The sequence below is a fragment of the Telmatherina bonti genome (assembly GCF_933228915.1).
Source record: "Telmatherina bonti genome assembly, chromosome: 12".
NCBI classification, from domain to species: Eukaryota; Metazoa; Chordata; class Actinopteri; order Atheriniformes; family Telmatherinidae; genus Telmatherina; species Telmatherina bonti.
In genome coordinates this window covers 10,907,025-10,926,268 of record NC_136610.1, presented here as the reverse complement: position 1 = coordinate 10,926,268, position 19,244 = coordinate 10,907,025, and the positions used below count along the sequence as shown (strand labels likewise).

Sequence of the window (19,244 nt, the reverse complement as noted above, 5' to 3'; positions counted from 1 at the left end):
AATATCTTTTTATTTGCATCTTGTGTTACGATCAGCACGTGTTTGCTTCAGTAGTGGACGTAAAACAGAACTAAGTCCAGACCACATACAGCACCTTCCAATGCACATTTTATCTTGACAAGAAGAAGAACACATGTAAGCAATACTTCCAACGTTACGGTCGCTCATCTCTTTCAGTCGGAGCAATGTATTTAGGTCACTTCTAGTTCATTTGGTTTATAAAATGGTTGAAGGTGGAACGTTTATTTCATCTCTGGTTGTTAGAGGTCCTGGCCAGACAAGCTAAGCAGACCAGTCATGTAATTTACACACAGACTCCCATTGGATTTAATGGGAAAGTTTGTCTAAACTTTTGACTGGTTGTGTCCAACAATGAACGTCTGAATCTAAAGCAAAGGAGTCTGACTTTTCCCTTCATGTCTCTACTGAGAGACGTTAGATTAAAAACCAAATTCCACCATATCCATCTCTGTTTTCACTGCAGGCCCCAACATCTGCCAGGTGTCTCCATTTGCATAAATGCTTGGTTTAATAGATTCAACTGGTAGCTTTAAAGCCCACCTGCTTTTCCCTGATTGTAAACACTTCACTCTGCAAATCCATTTCTCTGTGTTTAGGAATTAATCAGCTTCTCCTCTGACTGTAGAGGAGAAGGAAGGAAGCGAAAAGCTTGCAGCGTGAGTGCTGATAAGTGTGGATGTTTAACTCACACCAGGTGCACACAACTGCAGGATAGCATGAGGCATGGATAACAGAGGGATTTCTGCACCGGCTCCTTGAAATGCTCTTTTGTTTTGATTTCTTACCTGAGCAGACAATCTTTCCAGCTGTGGCTCATCATGAAAGAATTTTTCTAATGTGATCTTCATGCTGCTAATTCGGCGGCTCTTAGAAGTCCATGTGACAGCAGCCACAGCTATCAAGGCACTTGCAGCTCCATTACGTTACAATAGTAAAAGCAGAGGTGTTAATAAAACATGTAGAAAGGCTACATAACACTGAAACCTTTCCACTGAGCAAACTACACAACATCAGACACTAGATCTGTTTGCCATATCTCAGACCTCTGTGTAGAAAAGAAGTTGTGTTGTGGAGCAAATAAAAAAAAAAAAAAAAAAAAAAAAACACTTCAAAGTAAAGAATTGACAGATTTTGAAATAAACTCCATGTAAAGCTGTGCACATCCAGTGGCTAAAATTAAGCTTTGAAATCCTGCTTTTTTTATATATTTATATAATTTTGGTTAATATTATGAGCAAAACTCATAACATATGGACTATAGTCCAGCTGTAAATACAATTTTTAATCATATTTAAAAGAGGAGATAAAAAACACAAACTGTAAATGTGTGCGGAGTTATTATGAGTATTATTACTCGTTTGCATTTATTGTCCTTTGGCAGGTCACAGACAAACCTCAACAATACATTATAAAGTATAAAGTGTGAAGCAGCTGAAGGAAACTTTGGATAAAGTGCAGAGTTTTAGTCTATTGTTTAAGTTGGAGCACAGTTTTATGAAAACTAGACAACACACTTTATAATACAAATAAAACCCCATCAAGTACCATTAAATCACAAAGGATGTGTAGACAAGCAGAGTGCAGCACGTGTACACATTCACTGGTAAACATGTACCATATGTAACAACATATTATAGCAATACAAGATTGTGAATTAAGTTGCTCTTATTATAAAATATTTTAAACTTTTAGTACAGAATGAAAAAAGAGCTTCAGACTGAAGAGAAAGTATTATAGATCCCTGAAACTCCACAACACACACAAGGTGTTTTCAGGCCGGAGCAGGCCTCCCAGTAGCAGAGGAGGAACTGGAATTACCTGAGAGAACGAAGATTTTTCATTTAAACATCTAACTGAGTTCATGGATCAAATCAAATTTAGGTGTTTTTGTTGCTTTTTGGGATTTGATATGAATGGAAATGATATTGTGTCATATTGATATCCAGAGCCTGAACTGAACCAAATGATCACATCATGGCAGAATCAGCAAACGCTGAATAATTCTTTTATTTTATTTATTTTTTGTCTTGTCCAGCATTAAAGCAAGCAGAATGATTTTCTGAATGCTGTGTTCTGCTGAGAAAATTTTCTTTTCCAAGGAACGCACTATACAGTTGTGCTCATATTTATTCATACCTTTTCATCAAAGAAGGAAAAAACAGCTGCCTGTAAAAAAGGCTGAAATTGACTAAAGTAATAATAAATAAAAATGTTATGAAAATCATTACATTATTTTCTAATTCTGGTTCAATAGAAATATTTTTTTAAAAGGCAAACAAATAAGATAATTTATTACATATTACATCACCCATGAACTAATATTTAGTTGTTTAATGTTTCCACTCCAGTCAGGTGTTTTCTGTTCCTCTCAGTCAGACTTCTGCACCTGTTGACAGGTTTTTTTGTCCCACTGTTCAACAGAAAAGTGCTCTAATTTGTCCAGGACCAATGTGTTTGTTTTTTTTTTTCTTTCTTCAACTCTATTAAATTAAAAAACAGTGTCTTATATTACTAAATGATATTTTTGCAAATTTTTAGTTATTGTTCCTTTTTTAAGCCTCCAGTTATTTGAGTGATTGTTGTAAATTCAGCCTTTTCTTTAATGAAAGGGGATGAATACATATGAGCACTACTGTATATATAATGCTCCCCTTGATATTCTGGATTCTTATTTTATTTATATCTTTATTTTACATAATTGTTTGTATTACAGAGTTTGTATTGCTGGACCAAACGCTGAATAATTCATCATCATTATCCTAACTGCTGGTACACCCTGGACAGCTCGCCAGTCCATTGCAGGACGCTGAAAAATTCTCCACTGAATTTTAATGATCAAAAATTGCGATTTAAAGGATCCCAGCCACAACTTTGATGAACCATCTGTCAATGAACTGCATCAGCATTTTGTCCTCATGAGTCCCATGTCACAAAATCCTCCTCTTACAGAATACATCTGCAACAAAACATGTTTTTCTGTGTCATTAAAGCTATAAAAATGGTTTTAAAGCTACATTTTTCATCAGTATGAGCATAAATCCTCCTCCATAAACACACCCACTTAAATAAACTGGAATATGGACATTGTGGAAAGAGGAGTCTCACAATAGAGCATTGTAACGGCGCGTACCCCCTAACCCTCATTCCAAGGCCTTTCCATCTGCCTTTTGTTGATAATCCACCCCCCCCCCCCCCCCGAGCATCCTCTTTTACAGGCTTCCATGATCAAAGTTTGGATTTGCTTTAATTATTTCAGATCAATGCTGGCTGAGGCTACAGTGGAGACCCATGGCCAGTGCTGAGGCAGCACAGGAGAAGAAGAAAAAACCGCTGAGTCGTCCTTTGCCAGAGTCTCACATGCACGCAGCGAGCAGAGAGCGAGTGTCAGAGAGGTGTGGGCTCCAATCATTAGCCCTAAGTGTTCCTCATTATGTTGCTAAAGCCTCTGAAGACCCAGAACCCCTAATTGATCTCATCCTGGCATTTAGTAACACTCAGGAAAGCAAAGGGCTGCTCGCTTCCCTGGCACTAACAGACAGTCTGCCTCACTCGCTCAGAAAAAAACAAAACTGGCTCATCACCACAAATGAAGGGCTGATGCTCGGGATGGCTGAGCTGCATCACACAATCCACTGCTCCAATCACGCCAGAACAAAGCCCAAGCAGGCACTTTTTTTCCTATGACGGGGCAAGAAGGCAAAGTCTTTCCGTTTGTTCCATCCAGCGGAGGGAGACGTCGCCCAAAACCAAAAGAGCTTTGCTTCAGTTTGCATTTTCAGCAGGGAGTCATGTGTGTCTGTGTTTATCTGCTGCTGCTTCCAACGTCCCGCAGATCCTGCTTTTTCTCACATTTCTGTCACAATCCATCCAGAAACCCTCGTCAGTCACACATCAGGGCAACGGACGGACCCAAACATGCATGTTTAACTGGGAAACATTTTATTTTAAATTATGTTCAACTTCAAATGACTTAAAGGTGAAACTCCTCAACCACCGTTTCTTGCAGCGTTTTCAGACTCTTTTTTTTTTTTTTTTTTAAATTTCACCAAACAAGAGATAAAAGTTACATTCCAGTGGTTGTTTCTGCTGCAGCTGAAGTTGGTAAATCCACGTCAGCATTAGCTCTGTGTCTGTATGACTCGTCGCTTGAGCCTGAATCAGTACGTCAACAGATGTGTTTGCGCTTGTTGTTTTATTGCTAACATCAAGTTTTTTGTATACTTTGCGAGATAGAATTGACTCTTCATGCTTTTGTTTCATCTCATTTGGATCAATGTGATTGTTTTTTCTCTCGTCTGAGCGATTTATGTCGGCAACGCCTGCAGATGATGCTGACTAGTTTATCCAGAAGGTCCGACTAACAACATTCTTCATTTCTAAGCACCGACTCAGATCCTTACTCTGTTTCAAACCTGCTGTAATTAAACCTTGGAAGTAAGATTCACTGAAACCATAAAACAAAGGTCTGAATGTTTTATTTGTTCCTCGGAACAACGGGAGACGAGGATTTCCAAATATTTGCTCCTAAGTTTGGATTCATTTCCTATCAGGCTTAAGTCCCGCCAAGACTGCAAAAACCTTAAAAGAACAAAACAGAAAGCTTCTGTCCCCATATTCAAACTGAAATAAGTATATTTGTCAAACAAGAGGTCTATTTAAATACTTGTGGAGTGAAGAAAACGTTTCTGAGATGTATAAGACGTGTAAATATCTGTACATGTTACTGGTAAAGAATAAAGGTGGCAAAATTCAGGCTGGCCTAAAAATAAAACAAAACAAAACAAACAAATGAAAAACGTCAAGAACAACAACAAAACTTTCTGGGAAAATGAGCACATAGATGTGAAAATAAAAAAGAAAAGAAAAAAAAACACAAACATATAACTGATTTCTCACAATTAACAGTTTTAGGGTTTATATCTATGAATTCTTGTTTTCTAGGATTTCTAAGTATTTATGTAATATCAGCGTGAAGATCCATTACATCCTTTTATTAGCCAAATTCATGATTTATTTTATTTTATTTTATTTTATTTTGTTGTTCCCTGCAGCTTTTCTCTTTGATCCAGTTGGGTTTCAGCCACAACTAATCCTCCTCCAGAGCATCTCTGATCAGAAATACACCAACAAGCTGCTCCAAGACTCAATAAACATGTTTCCTTTCATATTTCACCCAAACAGGAGCAGATATACCAAACAGAATGGTGAATAGGAATTCCATTAAAGACCGCTTTTAATCCGCCCACTCAACACCTCCGTGGAGTGTTAGTAGTAGTGTGTGTGTGTGTGTGTGTGTGTGCAGGCTTTCAGCACTGGTTGCTGCAGACATGAAGGTGTCAAACATTTCAAACCCACTGTGGGAACAACCTCACCAGCGACATCACCTGAGGCAGATGAACTTCAAAGGTTGCCAGGTTAGTTTCCGTGTCCTGCTTCTGGCCTTCAGCTCAGTTTGTTCTCACTCAGATTCCCCCCCAGTTTCACTGAATCTCAGATCTTTTGGGTCATTTTCAGATTAGAAACGTTTCATTTTTCAATTTGTGGTCCATCAGGTACGTGTTGTTGGCATTGAACCGAGACAAACAGGACATGAAACCCACCGTGGAAGTTCCAGTTAGTTCCCACAGTTAAGTCTGCAGAGGTTTGGAGTCTGATTCACACCGAGACCTGAGTTTTACAGCTGTAGATAGTCATACTGGATACTTCCAACAGCTGTAATCATTTCTAGGATATTAAAGCTTCCAAACTGCAAAAAGCTCGAGGGCATGTTGGAAATTAAACTTGAAGTCTATATTTAAATCCAGCAGCACAATTTTGCAGTTTGCTCCCAGAAGGCTGCGGCTCGCATGGAAATGATGCATAATTTACACTAGTTAAAAGATTTAATATCAACAATGCATAATTTGTTATGAAATCATTTTCTCTCCTGAACAAATATTCTAGTTACCATTATTATTTCATGTGCTGCGACTCTGAGCGGCTTGTTGGACTTTATGAATTACATCTGCGCTTTTATGTTAATAATAAAATGAGCTGAACGCTGCTGCAGAATTTGGTTACATTTATTTACATATTAAGCATCACTGAAGGCAGGACATCACACAGAAAAGGCTCTACTGTACTTTTATATTTTATTATTATCAGGTTAAAGTTACATATTAAACAAATGAAAAGATTTTTTTTATCACTGTTACACCTCTGGGAAGCCATCGATAGCGCACTCTGTTATTTATGGTCACTGTCGGCTGATCAATATTGTATTATCATATATGAAGTTTTGGAAATGAACCTGCCCAAACCTGTTAATTATTATTGAGGTAGAGGCGAACTTCGCCAGAGAAGTCGATTGTTTTTCATCAGATGACTCGGGGAAATTGATCCCAGGAAGCACATATGTATACTATATGTTATGATTTGTTATGATGCGAGATATAAGTGATAAATATTTGGTCCTGCATCTGCAGAACAGATGAAACAGCCTGAGAGAACAGGTTCATAAATAACACTGCTGCAGAGTGTATGTTAACTGACACTGAAAGATTTCTGGCTGACTGTGTGTGTGTGTGTGTGTGTGTGAGTGTGTGTGTGTTTGCTGCAGCTTTGCTGTAGTGTCCTTGAGCAGCACAATAAATCCCGACTGTCAGTGCAGGTTTCGGTCTGGATCTGACCCTGGTCTGTAAACGGTGGACCCCGATGTTCGGCTTCGCAGCTGACTTTGTCCTTCTGCAGCGGATCAAAAGTTTGGAGTTTGAATTGTGACGTCACGGCAACAACTTAAAGCAGCTCAGAGAGAGTTTCACCAACAGAGAAGTAATATTCTCTGTCAGCGCACACAGATGTTTTTACAGCTGCATTACTGACTCAGGTCCACTTCTGGTGTTGTTCCTGGAGAACCTGGATCTGAAGCAGATCTCAAGGAGACAGTTATTCTTTGCAAAAGTCTCCGGTTCACTGCAGGGATACTGTAAATGTGCAGAAGATGACAAACTGAATGTGCTGCCTTCTGCGATGTCAAATACCCATAACTGCAACCTGGTTTGCTTTAAGCTTGTAGGTAATAATCAGAGACCACTGGGAAAAGATTCATCTTTTCACTTCCTGCTGAGTAGAATATGTTTACTGTGTGTTTAAAGAGCTGCTGGGTTTTTTCTGGTTAAGTATTAGTAAAAGTCATTTGGTGGCTTTTCAGTCACTTTTTTTTATTAATCAACTTTATCTTAATCTGACACATAAACTAACTTTCCCTCCTTTTGTACCTTCAGCAGCAGAATAAACATTTTTACATCATTAAAATAAACACATAAAAAGCAAAACCAAAATTCATTCAATCTAAATGAAGTCATACTGTATCAAAACCCTTTATTTCAGGTATTTACAAAAGAAAAAAGCCATCCAATATCAATAGAAATGATAATAAAAACGTTTTGTGTTTTCTTCTGGAATTGTGCAAAACTTTATGATAAAAAACGGTACAAGAATCACAGATATTTCTAGAAACATTTCCAGAGTTGCTAAGAAGTTTTCACACTTCCATGACATGGTTTTTCAGACTTTTCGATATAGAAGTGTGGTGTAAAAATGTTACGGAAACACTGTTGTAGCGTTTATGTGTCCCCAGAGGCGACGTAACGGGTCATGTGACCAGATCGGTTCCAGTAAAGATGGCGCGGTACGGTGCAGTAAAACAGTAAAATGCTAAATTTTACAATGAATCAAAATGAGAAATTAGGGAGAAAAGGACTTTGAAAAACTGTGACATTTCCTCCACAGCAGGTAAAAACCAATGCTACCTTGCATCAGTCGAAAGTGTCATAAAAATTCTCATCCTGTTCATGAGATTTTACAGAACTGCTCCTGATTCGCTGAACGCCATTCAGCAGAAACACCTGGGAATCACAATCCCAGTTTTTTTTTTATTTTTTTTTTTTACCTTTATCACTTTTATTTTGCAAAAACTGTAGAGGAAACACAACTGGAGACTAAAATTATTTGCTTTAGATGCATTTTCTTAAACAGCAGCAGAACTTCTCTTGAGGTTTTTTACAGAATTTAAACATAATTTTTTTACCCCAAAGCTTCTGTATTTCTGCTCAGGTCTCAAGTTTGGAGCACATGAAGAAAATTATGTTTGTTGAAGTGTAAAATGTGTGTTTTAACAGCAGCAGTGTTTCCTTACTGAAACCAGGAGGAGCACTGCAGCTGGACTAACTCAATATGTCACAGGTTTCTACGGTGATGAAAGTGTTTTTGTTTATGCCTCAGAAGGAAACTGAAATGAAAATGAAAAAGATGAAATGAAAAATACTTTATTAATCCCCAAAGGGGAATTTAATATGAATCTTTGTGACCCACTGTGAACAGAGGGTCACAAAGCTCGAGGAAGTCAACCCCACCCTGAACATATGTGAGCGAACCCATGAAGTACCTTCTTTATGCCAGGGATGGTCTGGAGGATACCCAGAACCTTCGTTCAGCCCCTTCCTGATGTAAAAATGAAAGCGCTTGAAGAGGGGACTCTTACCAATACCACATATCATGGCTGAATCTTAGAAATAAAGCTTAAAGCTTGTGTTTAATACCAATTAGTTCAAATGCACAACAGCAAACAGCATATCAATCCCTGAATATTTTTCTGCTCATCACAATGATACATTAAGAAAAATATCCAGAGTGGGTGTTGCATGTAAAAATAATGCACGTTTTCACACCTAAAACACCTTTTTTATTTGTTTAGACTGTCAGCATCCTCTAATCCCGCTCCTCTATGTTATGTAACAGGATGCACAACTCAGAGTCCTTTGAGGAGAGTCCATATCCAGTCATCATTTCAAATCGCATCAAAGCCTATTTCTAGTCTAGTCTAGTAAACCCTCAGGAGCAAGTCTCATTCAAGTCCTCTTCATGGACTCCCCGCTAAATCAAAATGTCTCGTGTTTAAATCTTCGTTTGTATGAATGGAGCCTTCTTGTTCCCCTCATTTTCTTTTTTAATTATTGATCAAGCCAAGGTTTTTAAAAGACAAGTATGTCAGGTATCAAAACACGGAGCCATGAGTCCTCCGTGTTACTCGAATCGTTATCTCAAGTGTGCAGCTTCGGTATTTACAACAAGAGCAGCGGCTCTGTTTCTGTCTGTGAACTACAGTTTGAGACATGCACACACACAAAAAACAGCTTTTTCTAGCCTTTTAAGCAGGTTTAGCCTTCCACGTCACAAAAACAACCCAGGCAGGAGCTCCTTTCCTTTAATACTTTGTTGCAGGAAAACAAAAAGGCAAACCGTCAAGATGACTGTGAACTCTGACGACAGCAAACACTGAGTCACGACACTTACACAGCTAATGAATGCCACAACTGGAAATGCTGCACGGAAGCAAAATATCACGGAAGATAACCTGACGTTCCTGTAAGTTCTTCTGTCACCGCTCTGTGTTTTCCTGCGTGGAGGCTAACCTTTTATTTAGGATCCTAAGTCGTCCCGCTGTCAGTAAAAAGTCAGCCCTCTCCTCATCTTCATTTTGCCAGTTCAGGATAAATTAGATTTCATATCAAGGCTCGACAGCGCTGAACATCCACCGCTTGGAAAGCAGAAATAATTCACCAATGCCGACAAACGACCTCCAAATTGACACAATTTACTCGGCGAGTTGGTGGAGTCAGATTTCATTTAAACAGTGACGTGACGGAGGTGTGCAGGGTCATGAAGAGAGGAGATCCCCTGCATGCAGCTGCTGCTTCAAGGCCAGCTCAAGGTTACCCTGCAGCTGCCGACACTTTCACGGCACGAGGCATGAAGGGACGCTCAGCCGTCGGACGTAAATGATAGATTTTACACTGAGTGTGTACAACGATGTTCCACTTTCACAGTCACTTGCTATTCTCACACATGAAGACATCCAACTCCATGAGGTGAAGCGTTCAGGTTACATGTTTATGTAAATTGATTCTTCTCTGTTTCGATGTGAGAGAGTAAAGGGTTTTATTGGATATAGAAATCCATAGAGGAAAAGGTCACTCCCTGCACATTTTGTTCAGGGTGAAGATGAATAGTTTGCATACTGAGAGCTGTTGACTGGCTGAGCGTACAGTAACGATCTGTGCAAGCACCCGGAAACGAGAGAGGCGATCAATCTGTGTTATCACAGGGAGGACGATGAGAAATGAGCAAAGCACCTGATCAAAAGGGAAAAGGAGCCGTCTTTGTTTTCTTTGGAGAGAAGCTTGAGTTCTCGAAAAGCTGGCAATGCTTTGGTGCAGTTTCACTGCGACAAATGAAGTCGTAAAAACACACAGAGCCTCGCTGCAAATCACCTCAGATCCACTTTTTATGTTCAAACAAAGCGTAAAGAGAAAAACCTCTAACTCTGCTTCCTCTCTCCACTCTGACTTAAAGGTGATAAATTCACTCTGCGTGATTGCAAGTCGTCACACGGAGACGTTGACAAACACGCTTCAGTTTTAGCTTGAAACACACAAACACAAAGCTGGAGATTTCTGGTGTTCAACTAAGCTAGAAAAATTCTGCTGTTTCAACAACAACAACAACCTCCTCCTGCCTGGTAGAAAAGCAACACAGCAGAGATGCCAATGGCCGTTCAGACGCCTGACAATCACTGTGACTGACTGATCGGTGGTCCGCAGAGGTCGTTGCTTTGCGCTTTGGCACTCTCTAAATGCAACGTTGAACCGTTGATTCATCATTCCTTTCTGTGCGGTCAATAGAAGGAGACGGCGCGTCTCATCTTTAAGGAGAGGGTCACATTCACTTTCTGCAGTTTCAGTCTCTTGTTGAGGCTGATTCTGCAGAATGTTGTGGTTAATTTGCAACGAGATCGCTAAAGTCGATCACGGATGACGTTCTGGGCTCATCATCAGCAAAGGAAGCTTTTTCCTTCCTTATCCTGCAGGTTTTTCACGTTAAGCTAACATGTTAGCCAGCCAGATGCTCATTTCATGAAAATTATTCAAGTAATTGTTGTTTAGTGAGCAGAAATACATCTTAGCGCTGGTCAGTTCAGTTAAATTCAATTCAAATCACTTTATTTGTCACCGCGGGGAAACTTTTAACGGACATAACAGCAGCATCACGAAGGTCTTTGGATCCTCATCATGTTTTGATTTCTAACCTAACAAAGTTATGTTTCTGCTCAAACACAACCAGGAAATGTGAAAAGGCTTCACCACGATCTAACCTTAACAAGGTAGTTTAGCTTTCTATAAGAAGTACTACTATTACTTAACCCAAACCAAACAGGAAGTGTTTAGTAAGCGCTTGTAACGTCTGTTGAGCAGAAATGCTGTGATTTGTTGCTCTTGAACACAGTAGATGTTGAAAGTATTTTCTGTAACCGTTGAGATTGTTGAGCTCTGCGTGCTGCTAACCCGGTGGCCAAAGTGTTTAAAGGGGAAATTCCATTCAAAAATCACTTCTAAGAGTGAAGAATGGTCTTATGTGGCTTTTTGAGTCACAAACAGACAAAAAAAAAACCTGTAAAAAAAAAACTCAGGACTTTAGCGGACTTTGAAATTAAGCGTCGAAAAAGCTCGTTTTAAAATCTCCATTTTCATGGTGTCATAAACTATTAAGTTCCTCCCCATGCCTCTGTGGGTTTTGGTCACCCTGCCCGACTTCAGCCCGTCTTCAGCCCGACAGGAAGCAGTGGGAGCTGTGGCCAGACAGATGGAAGAAGCTTCTCAACATAAACGCCCAGAATCAGAGGAAAAAGAAGCTGTCTGGAACGACGCGTCGCCTGAGCAGCGATGCCGAGGGGGGCGGTGAGAGAGATGCAGCTGCACTCACACTATGGACCACGTTTACCAAAGCAGGGCTCCAAAGTTTAATTAATATATCAGAGAACTGTTTCAGATATAAAGTACATTCAATTTCTGCTTTAATATTCCTCGAAACAACAGACAACCAACATTTTCACGTCAAGTTCTGCACAGTTAATGAAGTCTGACGTGTGTGTCACAGCAAAGAAGCTCCAAACATTTGCAGGAGTGGCCCACCCCTGGCCAAGCATCCAGATGCACTGCTGACCATGTACCATCAGCTTTTTACTGACTTTTTTTTTTTTTACATGTTAGGGTTTTTTTTTTTTTTTTAACAATCTGCAACTTATCAGCAATTTTAGCAAAACCAAGAAGTTCCTTGTGCTTTATTACAGAACTTATGTCATATTTTCTGTAAAAGTGTTGTTTTGTTTGTTTTTTCCCCTCAGATGCTGAGAGTAACTTAAAAAAAGAAAAAACATTTTCATTGCACACAGCAAGAAATTGATTGATGGAATACACATTAAATACTGAGAGGCTAAAATATGATGGAAATTTGAGCATTACCACACTTTCCTAAAACTTCCTGTCCAAGAATTTATAGATTTCATCTTGATACTGGATTAAATGGTTTTGTTGAGATGAACTGAATCTAAATCCTCAGCTTTTCTCCTGCTGCTTGCTTCATAAATAATATGAGCATAGACAGAGAAAAGCAGAAAAGAGAGAGATGTGCAAGCTTTAAATGTGTATTCATCAGGTCTGGCCCTGGCCATTGACAGGCTAATCAATGTTTAGTAATAAGGCTGAATGTGAAATGAGGTGTAGGGGGTCTGGGTCAGGACGGAGAGGAAAGAGATATCAATTAAGCAGTGAACTGCAGAGTCCAGGCAAGAAGCTGAGGCAGCAATATGCCCTACTCTGCTTCATTAACTAAACACTGCATGCTGAATGCAAAACTCTTGCAGCCACCCCTTCCAAAACCACCAGCAACTCCAGCAGTAAATGTCTGCCTGACTCAGTGGAAATGAGGGGGTCTGCAGCAGGTGGAAAAATGCTGCTGATAGTTCACATAATGACATGCCAGGGAAATAAAAACAGCACGTGATGCAATAAAGTGAAATGGGTACGGTACCTGCAAGTTGGAAATACGAAGCAAGTCGTAGGAAATTACATTGTGATTTATTTGCTTGGTGTGCATTTAGTGTAAGTTCTGTAAAGGAAAATGCTCTGTTAAGATTTCAGTTGGTCTCATCGTGCTGCATGACTCTAAAAGCAAGCGCAGATGTGACGAACTTCATCAGGAAATGTGAGGCGCTTTTTTTTTTTCTCTACGTTTCTGCTGAGGTTTCTGATTTAACCCTTTCATGCATGAATTAATAAAAACAATGCAAGATTTTTTATTTTAAATACAGTATTTTACTTCAACAGACATATGCAATTTTTTTCTTTTATTTGTGACATTTAGAATTTATCATGATTTATTATTTATATTAATGTATTCTGTGAAATATTTATTAAATAATATATAATAATAAATATATTATGTAAATCTTCTATAAAATATAGCTGTATCATTTTCTTTTCCTATTTATCACAAAGGGAAACTTGTGTAATTACATTATGTTCAATTATATTATATATTTATTTATTCTCCAGTGAGTGGAAACGTATTGAATGACTCACTAACATCCACTGAAGCGGTTTATGTACAAAAATACCATCCTTATTCATGAATATGCAAGAAAAAAAGCTTGTAAATAGGTGTCCACTATATGGCCACTATGCATGAAAGGGTTAAACAGATTCCATTTGTTTCCATCCTGGATTCTACAAAAGTATCAGGTCATTTATTTCATACAGTTTTAATCAGCAAGCCTCATTTCCTAGTGACATGAAACTTTTATTCATCTTGTCCAAAAATATTTACCAAGTGAGGCCTTGCAAAAGAATGCTGAAATACCACAGCAAATATTGACTATTTTGAAACAAAATAATAATAAAAAAAAACAAAAAACAAACAGCTGAGCTTTTCATTCTCATTAATCTGGCCTGACTGATTGGGTAATCAGAAGCTGCCTGTGTTAGTTATGTTTAGAAATCTCTAAAACTGAACAAAATCAGTGAAGTGCACATAAAAAGTAGCTCAAATGAGCTCCCCACTGATCGGCCGTGGCATGAAATAAGTTAATCCACTTGTAACTATTATTCTGTTTGCAAAACACATCTTAGCTATGTGTGGTAACGTGTTTTAAATTTTCCTAATAGAGGATTTCTCTTTGAGTACAAATTACAAAAAGAAATCAGAGCAATTAATCCACTATATGTCAAGAATATAGCAAAAATCAAATAATAATCAAATAATAAAGAAGGGCATTATATGAAACTGTCATATCAGGCTGTTGCTCCACTCTGTGCACAGGAGCTAAAGGATAAGAAAATAATTTGAAACCAAACAAATTTTAACACGAATCCCATTTTTGAATTGCTTCCCAGAAAGAGCATTTGTGAAAAAACAGGAATAAATCAAGTTTTAAATTTTTAAATACTGCAATCTAAAATGGCGTCGGTCTCGTGATCATGGCAATAAAATAAAGGAAAACAAATAAAGGCTATAGTGGACTATACTCATATGGTGCCTCCTAGTCGTGTGTTGACCACCAGAAGAGTTTCCATGCTACATATTCACACAACACTTCCATAGCTTATTATAGAGTTTTTAAGCTATCACACACATTCAGGCAAAATGGGGGTCTTGGCATCAAATGAAGACTGGACTCCATCCACCAATTTCCAGTTGGTAAACAACTGTTCTTCCTTGTTAGCTACACAAGCAGTTGGAAGTTTGGCCACACTTTCCCAATGGATTTAATTCAAAAGTGTGTCCAAACTTTCGACTGGTCGTGTACACTCCCAACAACAAGTAGCTTTGTGATCTGCCTCTACCAGTGGCAGTTATGTGGTACAATATGGCAGCAAGATCCATTGTATTTGGAGCACGTCCATGTTCAGAGGCTGTAACTACAGTCATGGTCAGGTGAAACTGCAACATTTAACATCCAATCACAGAACAATCAGCCTTTAGTGTTTCTTTACCTAACTCAATCTATCGTGTTTTCATTGCAACATGGACAGAAGACGTGGTCAAACATGTAATGCTCATCAGCTGTGAGTTCCAATTGGTTGTTGAGGTTGCCATGCCGATGTAAACTTCTCATTTTACTTGACTTGAGCGGAGAATTGATTCAAACTTCATTAAGTACAGCAGTAATAAGAAAAACAACCTGAGTCTCATTACCAATGTTTTACCTCCATGAGCCTGAAAAGGCCAATGCAATGTTCAAGTTTTGGTTCCTGGCTTAAAACATTTGCACCAGAACAAGTTAAAAGTAAGAACTTTTGGTTTGCTTCGAGTTAATGGGGCAGCTTAACGTCATGTCAGAAAAGATGAAAGTTAAGTGATATTCATCCTATTTATTCATGATAATTTTATAAAATGTAAAATATAATACATTGGTCCTGCGATGGACTGGTGAGCTGTCCAGGGTGTACCCTGCCTTTTGCCCAAAGACTGCTGGGATAGGCTCCAGCTTCCCCGCGACCCTGAATTGGATCAAGCGGATAGGATAATGAATGAATGAATGAATGAATGAATGAATGAATGAATAATCCATTGGTTGTTTTGTCATATAAACCTACAGGCTGACATTAAACTCAAGTTTGCTTCGATGTAGATGCTTGAATGGCCATAAAAGGTTTAAAAATGGCCAAATATTGTGACATAAAACAACAGTTTCCTGTTTGAACAGATCATCAACCTTCAGGTCAAGGAGCAATCACTCACTGGGGATTCAGTCACTGGGAATGAAAAATAAAATGGCTATTTATACAGTAGATTCTGAAGATGCAATATGAATGTGAATCCAATTTGGTCCGAGATCAGTAGTTGCCTCCAAATTTCTAAATAATAAATAGCTTGAAAAGATAAATCACTTCTTTCTTCTGCTGGCTGATCATGGATTGGGCATCCATTAGGGGGCCGGAGTCAAATATCACCTGTAATAACATCCACATCCATTTATTGTTATTTGTATCTGTCTGTCTGTGTTGAGGACCCCCTCAAAAACAAGATGTATCATCTCAAAGGGCTATCCTCTCAATAAATTTCAAATGAAATCCTTTACAGTGTTGACGGACCAGAAGTCCAACAATGAGCAGTGAATATGCTGAAACAGAATTATTTGTTAAGAACCTGCAGAAGGTCTTACTGTGATTTTTTTTAAACCTGCATCACCGTCACCTCATCCAGGTGAATATTATGGTGATAGTCATGGCAACTGATGCATCTTTTCACCAATAATCAGAAACGCTTACAAATAAATGGCCAGCTAGCTAATAAGAAAGCCTGTTTATTATGATAAAACCATCAAGAGTAAAAATCTGAATGCATTTAGTGGCCTGGTTGTCTTCCTCATTTACCATCAACACTTGGCAGCTACATCTGTAGGATTTGGGCCACACCATCCTGCAGTGGCACAGCAGCCTTACCGTCAACCTCACCGACATCATTTTCACAAGAAGACTAAGCAGGGTGCTGAGGGGGTCTCAGCACAGTGGGGAGCAGAGACTGAGTGAATGGGAAACTTCTGGAGTATTCTTTCAGCTGGCAGGACTGAACCTCAAAATCTATGTGGTCCCAAGGAAGAAAATGCACGATGGATGCAAGTATAGTCTCAGACTGAAGGGTAACAGAGAAACAAAACATGATTTTAATTCTTCTTTTCTTGATTTAGTGGATTAAATTCCAGCAAATCCATTTAAATGTTATTTAAGTATCGTCATCAAAGATGAAATCACGACCAAAACAGATTGTGTGATTAAAGAGGTGAGACAAAAAAGGTTGGATCTTTTAGGAGGAAATAAAAAAAAAAAAAAAAAAGACTGAGTGATAAATGATAAATATTCAAACAGTCTTTGCGTGAAAAATCCTGCATCACCATGAAATTAAAGAAAGACCAAGAGAGTCTAGTATCCTTTTTCCACAAGCCTGTTGATACCTGCGATGGCAGGAAACCCACTAGTGGTCGCTCTTTTTTTTTTTTTTCCACCTTACACAGTCCTGTCTGGACTCTGCGCGACTTCATCCCCCTCATGAAGACCCGCGAGCCATTCCTCGCACGCCCCAAAGGCAACTCTGACAAGTTTTCACCTGAATTTCCTTTTCTCTTTGCAAGACTTCAGAGGGCAACTCTCATTTCCATGCTTTTCCCAAACGGCAGCAAAGCAATAAAAATGCAAATGTAGATTTCATTAACACACCCCCCCCACCAACACCAACCCACCCCCCCAACCACACATTTCCTTATTTCCCACCCATGAAGACCATTTCATGCCTTTGCTTACCTGAAAAATAATACTGTTTCCCACAAATAGATCCCCAGCGCGTTCACTCGGTACATTTTTGCCAGTCTCATTTTGTTTGGAAGGGGTGTGTGTGGGGGTTCCTGACAGGGCGGGCAAATAGGGGGTGAGGGTCCCACTCTTGAAAGGATGAACTCCCCCTCCAGATAAAAAACACAATCTTTACAGGTGGAAGCGGAGGAGAATGAGAGGGGAGGGGGGGGTTGTGGTTATGGTTTGTGACCTCCAAGGTGAGACGAAAATACTCCCCCCCTCTTTTTTTTTTTTTTTTATCCGGGGAGTGTGTGTATGTGTATGTGTATGTGTATGTGTGTGTGTGTGTGTGTGTGTGTGTGTGTGTGTGAGTGTGAGTGTATGTATGATTCAGATCCCGTGTTCGCTCATGACTTCACTCTCCGTGAAATCATGCCTGTGTCCGATCTCACACCTCCACCACCACGGGGCAAAATCCACTAGATCCACGGAGAGAAGAAAAGGGGGGGTGGGGTGTTCAGAACCACGGACAGAGGCACGCGGGGAGCCACGGAGAGGAGGCTCGTCCAGGTTGGTTCTGGGGGGGAGAACAGGGTAAAAAGAGGGGAGAATAAGGGAAAGAGAGGGAAGGGGAAGGGGAGGGGAAAGGGGGGGTGGGGGTCTGGGGTCTTAGAGGAGAACAGCCGCTCACAGGCTGTTGTTAGCCGGCACAAAATTCCACCCAATGACTCTTAAGTCCAGTCTGCACGCTCCACAGCAGGTTGAGGGGAGGTGGGACATATTCCTCTGGTGGTGGTGGACCCAAAAATAACAAGATAATAAAAAATAAAGAAAGAAAAGAAAACAAAAAGGAAAGAAAAGAAAGGAAAAAAAAAAGGGGGGGGGGGGGGGGGGATCACAGGTTGTCTGCTCGCGGGAACCTGCGTCCTGCTGCCGTCTCCAGAGGACTGAAAACTGTGCACGTGCGTTATATTCCCGAAATTCAGTCACAGAATGGAGCCACACAGATGAGCGCTTTCTCTTAGATGTGCGGGTTCTCCCTCACATGCATCCCGGGGGGCGCGTGGCTCTGGATCCGTGCGGGAGTCCCGGCACTGCTGCTGCTGCTGCTGTTGATCAGAGAGGGAGGTCTGCAGGTAGTACAAGGCTGCCTCCTCTTGTTCCTCTCCCTCTCCTTCTTCACCTCCTCCTCTTGCTGCTGCTTCTCCCTCTTTTTCTTGCACTTGTCTCCCAGGGGTGAGTAGTTGAAGTAGTAGTACTTGGCGCTGCAGCAGCAAGGCTCAGCTACTCCCATTGTCTGGTGGTGACCAAGTTGGAGACGCACCGGCGACCGCAGCTGCGCTCCCCATCCGCTCCCACCGGCGCACCGGGTCCGTGAAATAAAACCGACCCCCTCCTCTTTGGAGAGAGGAGAGCGCTAGAATAACATGCAGAGATGGGAGCCAAGCTCATGTGAACCCTCTTCCATGGCAAGACGGCGCGCGCGCACACACACTCGCACGCACAGACGGCGGTGTAAGCAGCGGAGCCAGCCTCTGTGTGTTCCAACACTGTTTTCCTGCTGCAGTCATTTAGCAAACTCCAAAATACGCACCTCACAGCGCGAAGACACGCCCACAGGATGCAACGATTGGCCTTTATGGGTTCGTTGCTCGTAGATGATTGGACAGAGGACGTGTCACTGACGCAGCTGAACACACGCTCTGGCTCGTCCACAGAACCCCCCGAGGGGAAAAATCACTGAACTTACAGTTGAGTTAAGACTGACCTTACAGCCCTATGGTGTTCTTAAAGAGATACGCAGAACTCAGTGAGTTTATTGTGAGTTATTGAAGAGAAATGATTCCCTCTTCTGCATCCATGCGAGTGTATGTTGCATTGTCACACACTGGAGGAGATCCAGAGTGCTCTACATATGACAAGGATGACTCAGAGAAGTTAAAACCACAAGTTGATCATACAGACAAATAGCAAGCAGTGAATAAAAAATCCATTAAAGAAGGTAAAAGAAGGCAAAAGTATCTTGTTATGTTAATTTTTATCTTCTATTCATTATCT

At 40.2% G+C, this 19,244-nt stretch overlaps 1 protein-coding gene across 4 annotated transcripts in view; it reads right to left on the bottom strand.

The window, feature by feature from the left end:
* glra1 (glycine receptor, alpha 1) overlaps window positions 1-17,266 on the bottom strand; it is a gene marked incomplete at both ends in the record, with an annotated part of 148,808 nt that extends 131,542 nt beyond the window's left edge. For all 4 annotated transcript variants that reach the window (XM_079249625.1, XM_079249626.1, XM_079249627.1 and 1 more), the window contains one exon: window positions 17,196-17,266. In XM_079249625.1, the coding sequence (XP_079105751.1) occupies window positions 17,196-17,266 (71 nt within the window). The remainder of the gene's footprint in view (window positions 1-17,195) is intronic.
* Window positions 17,267-19,244: the final 1,978 nt, after the last annotated feature.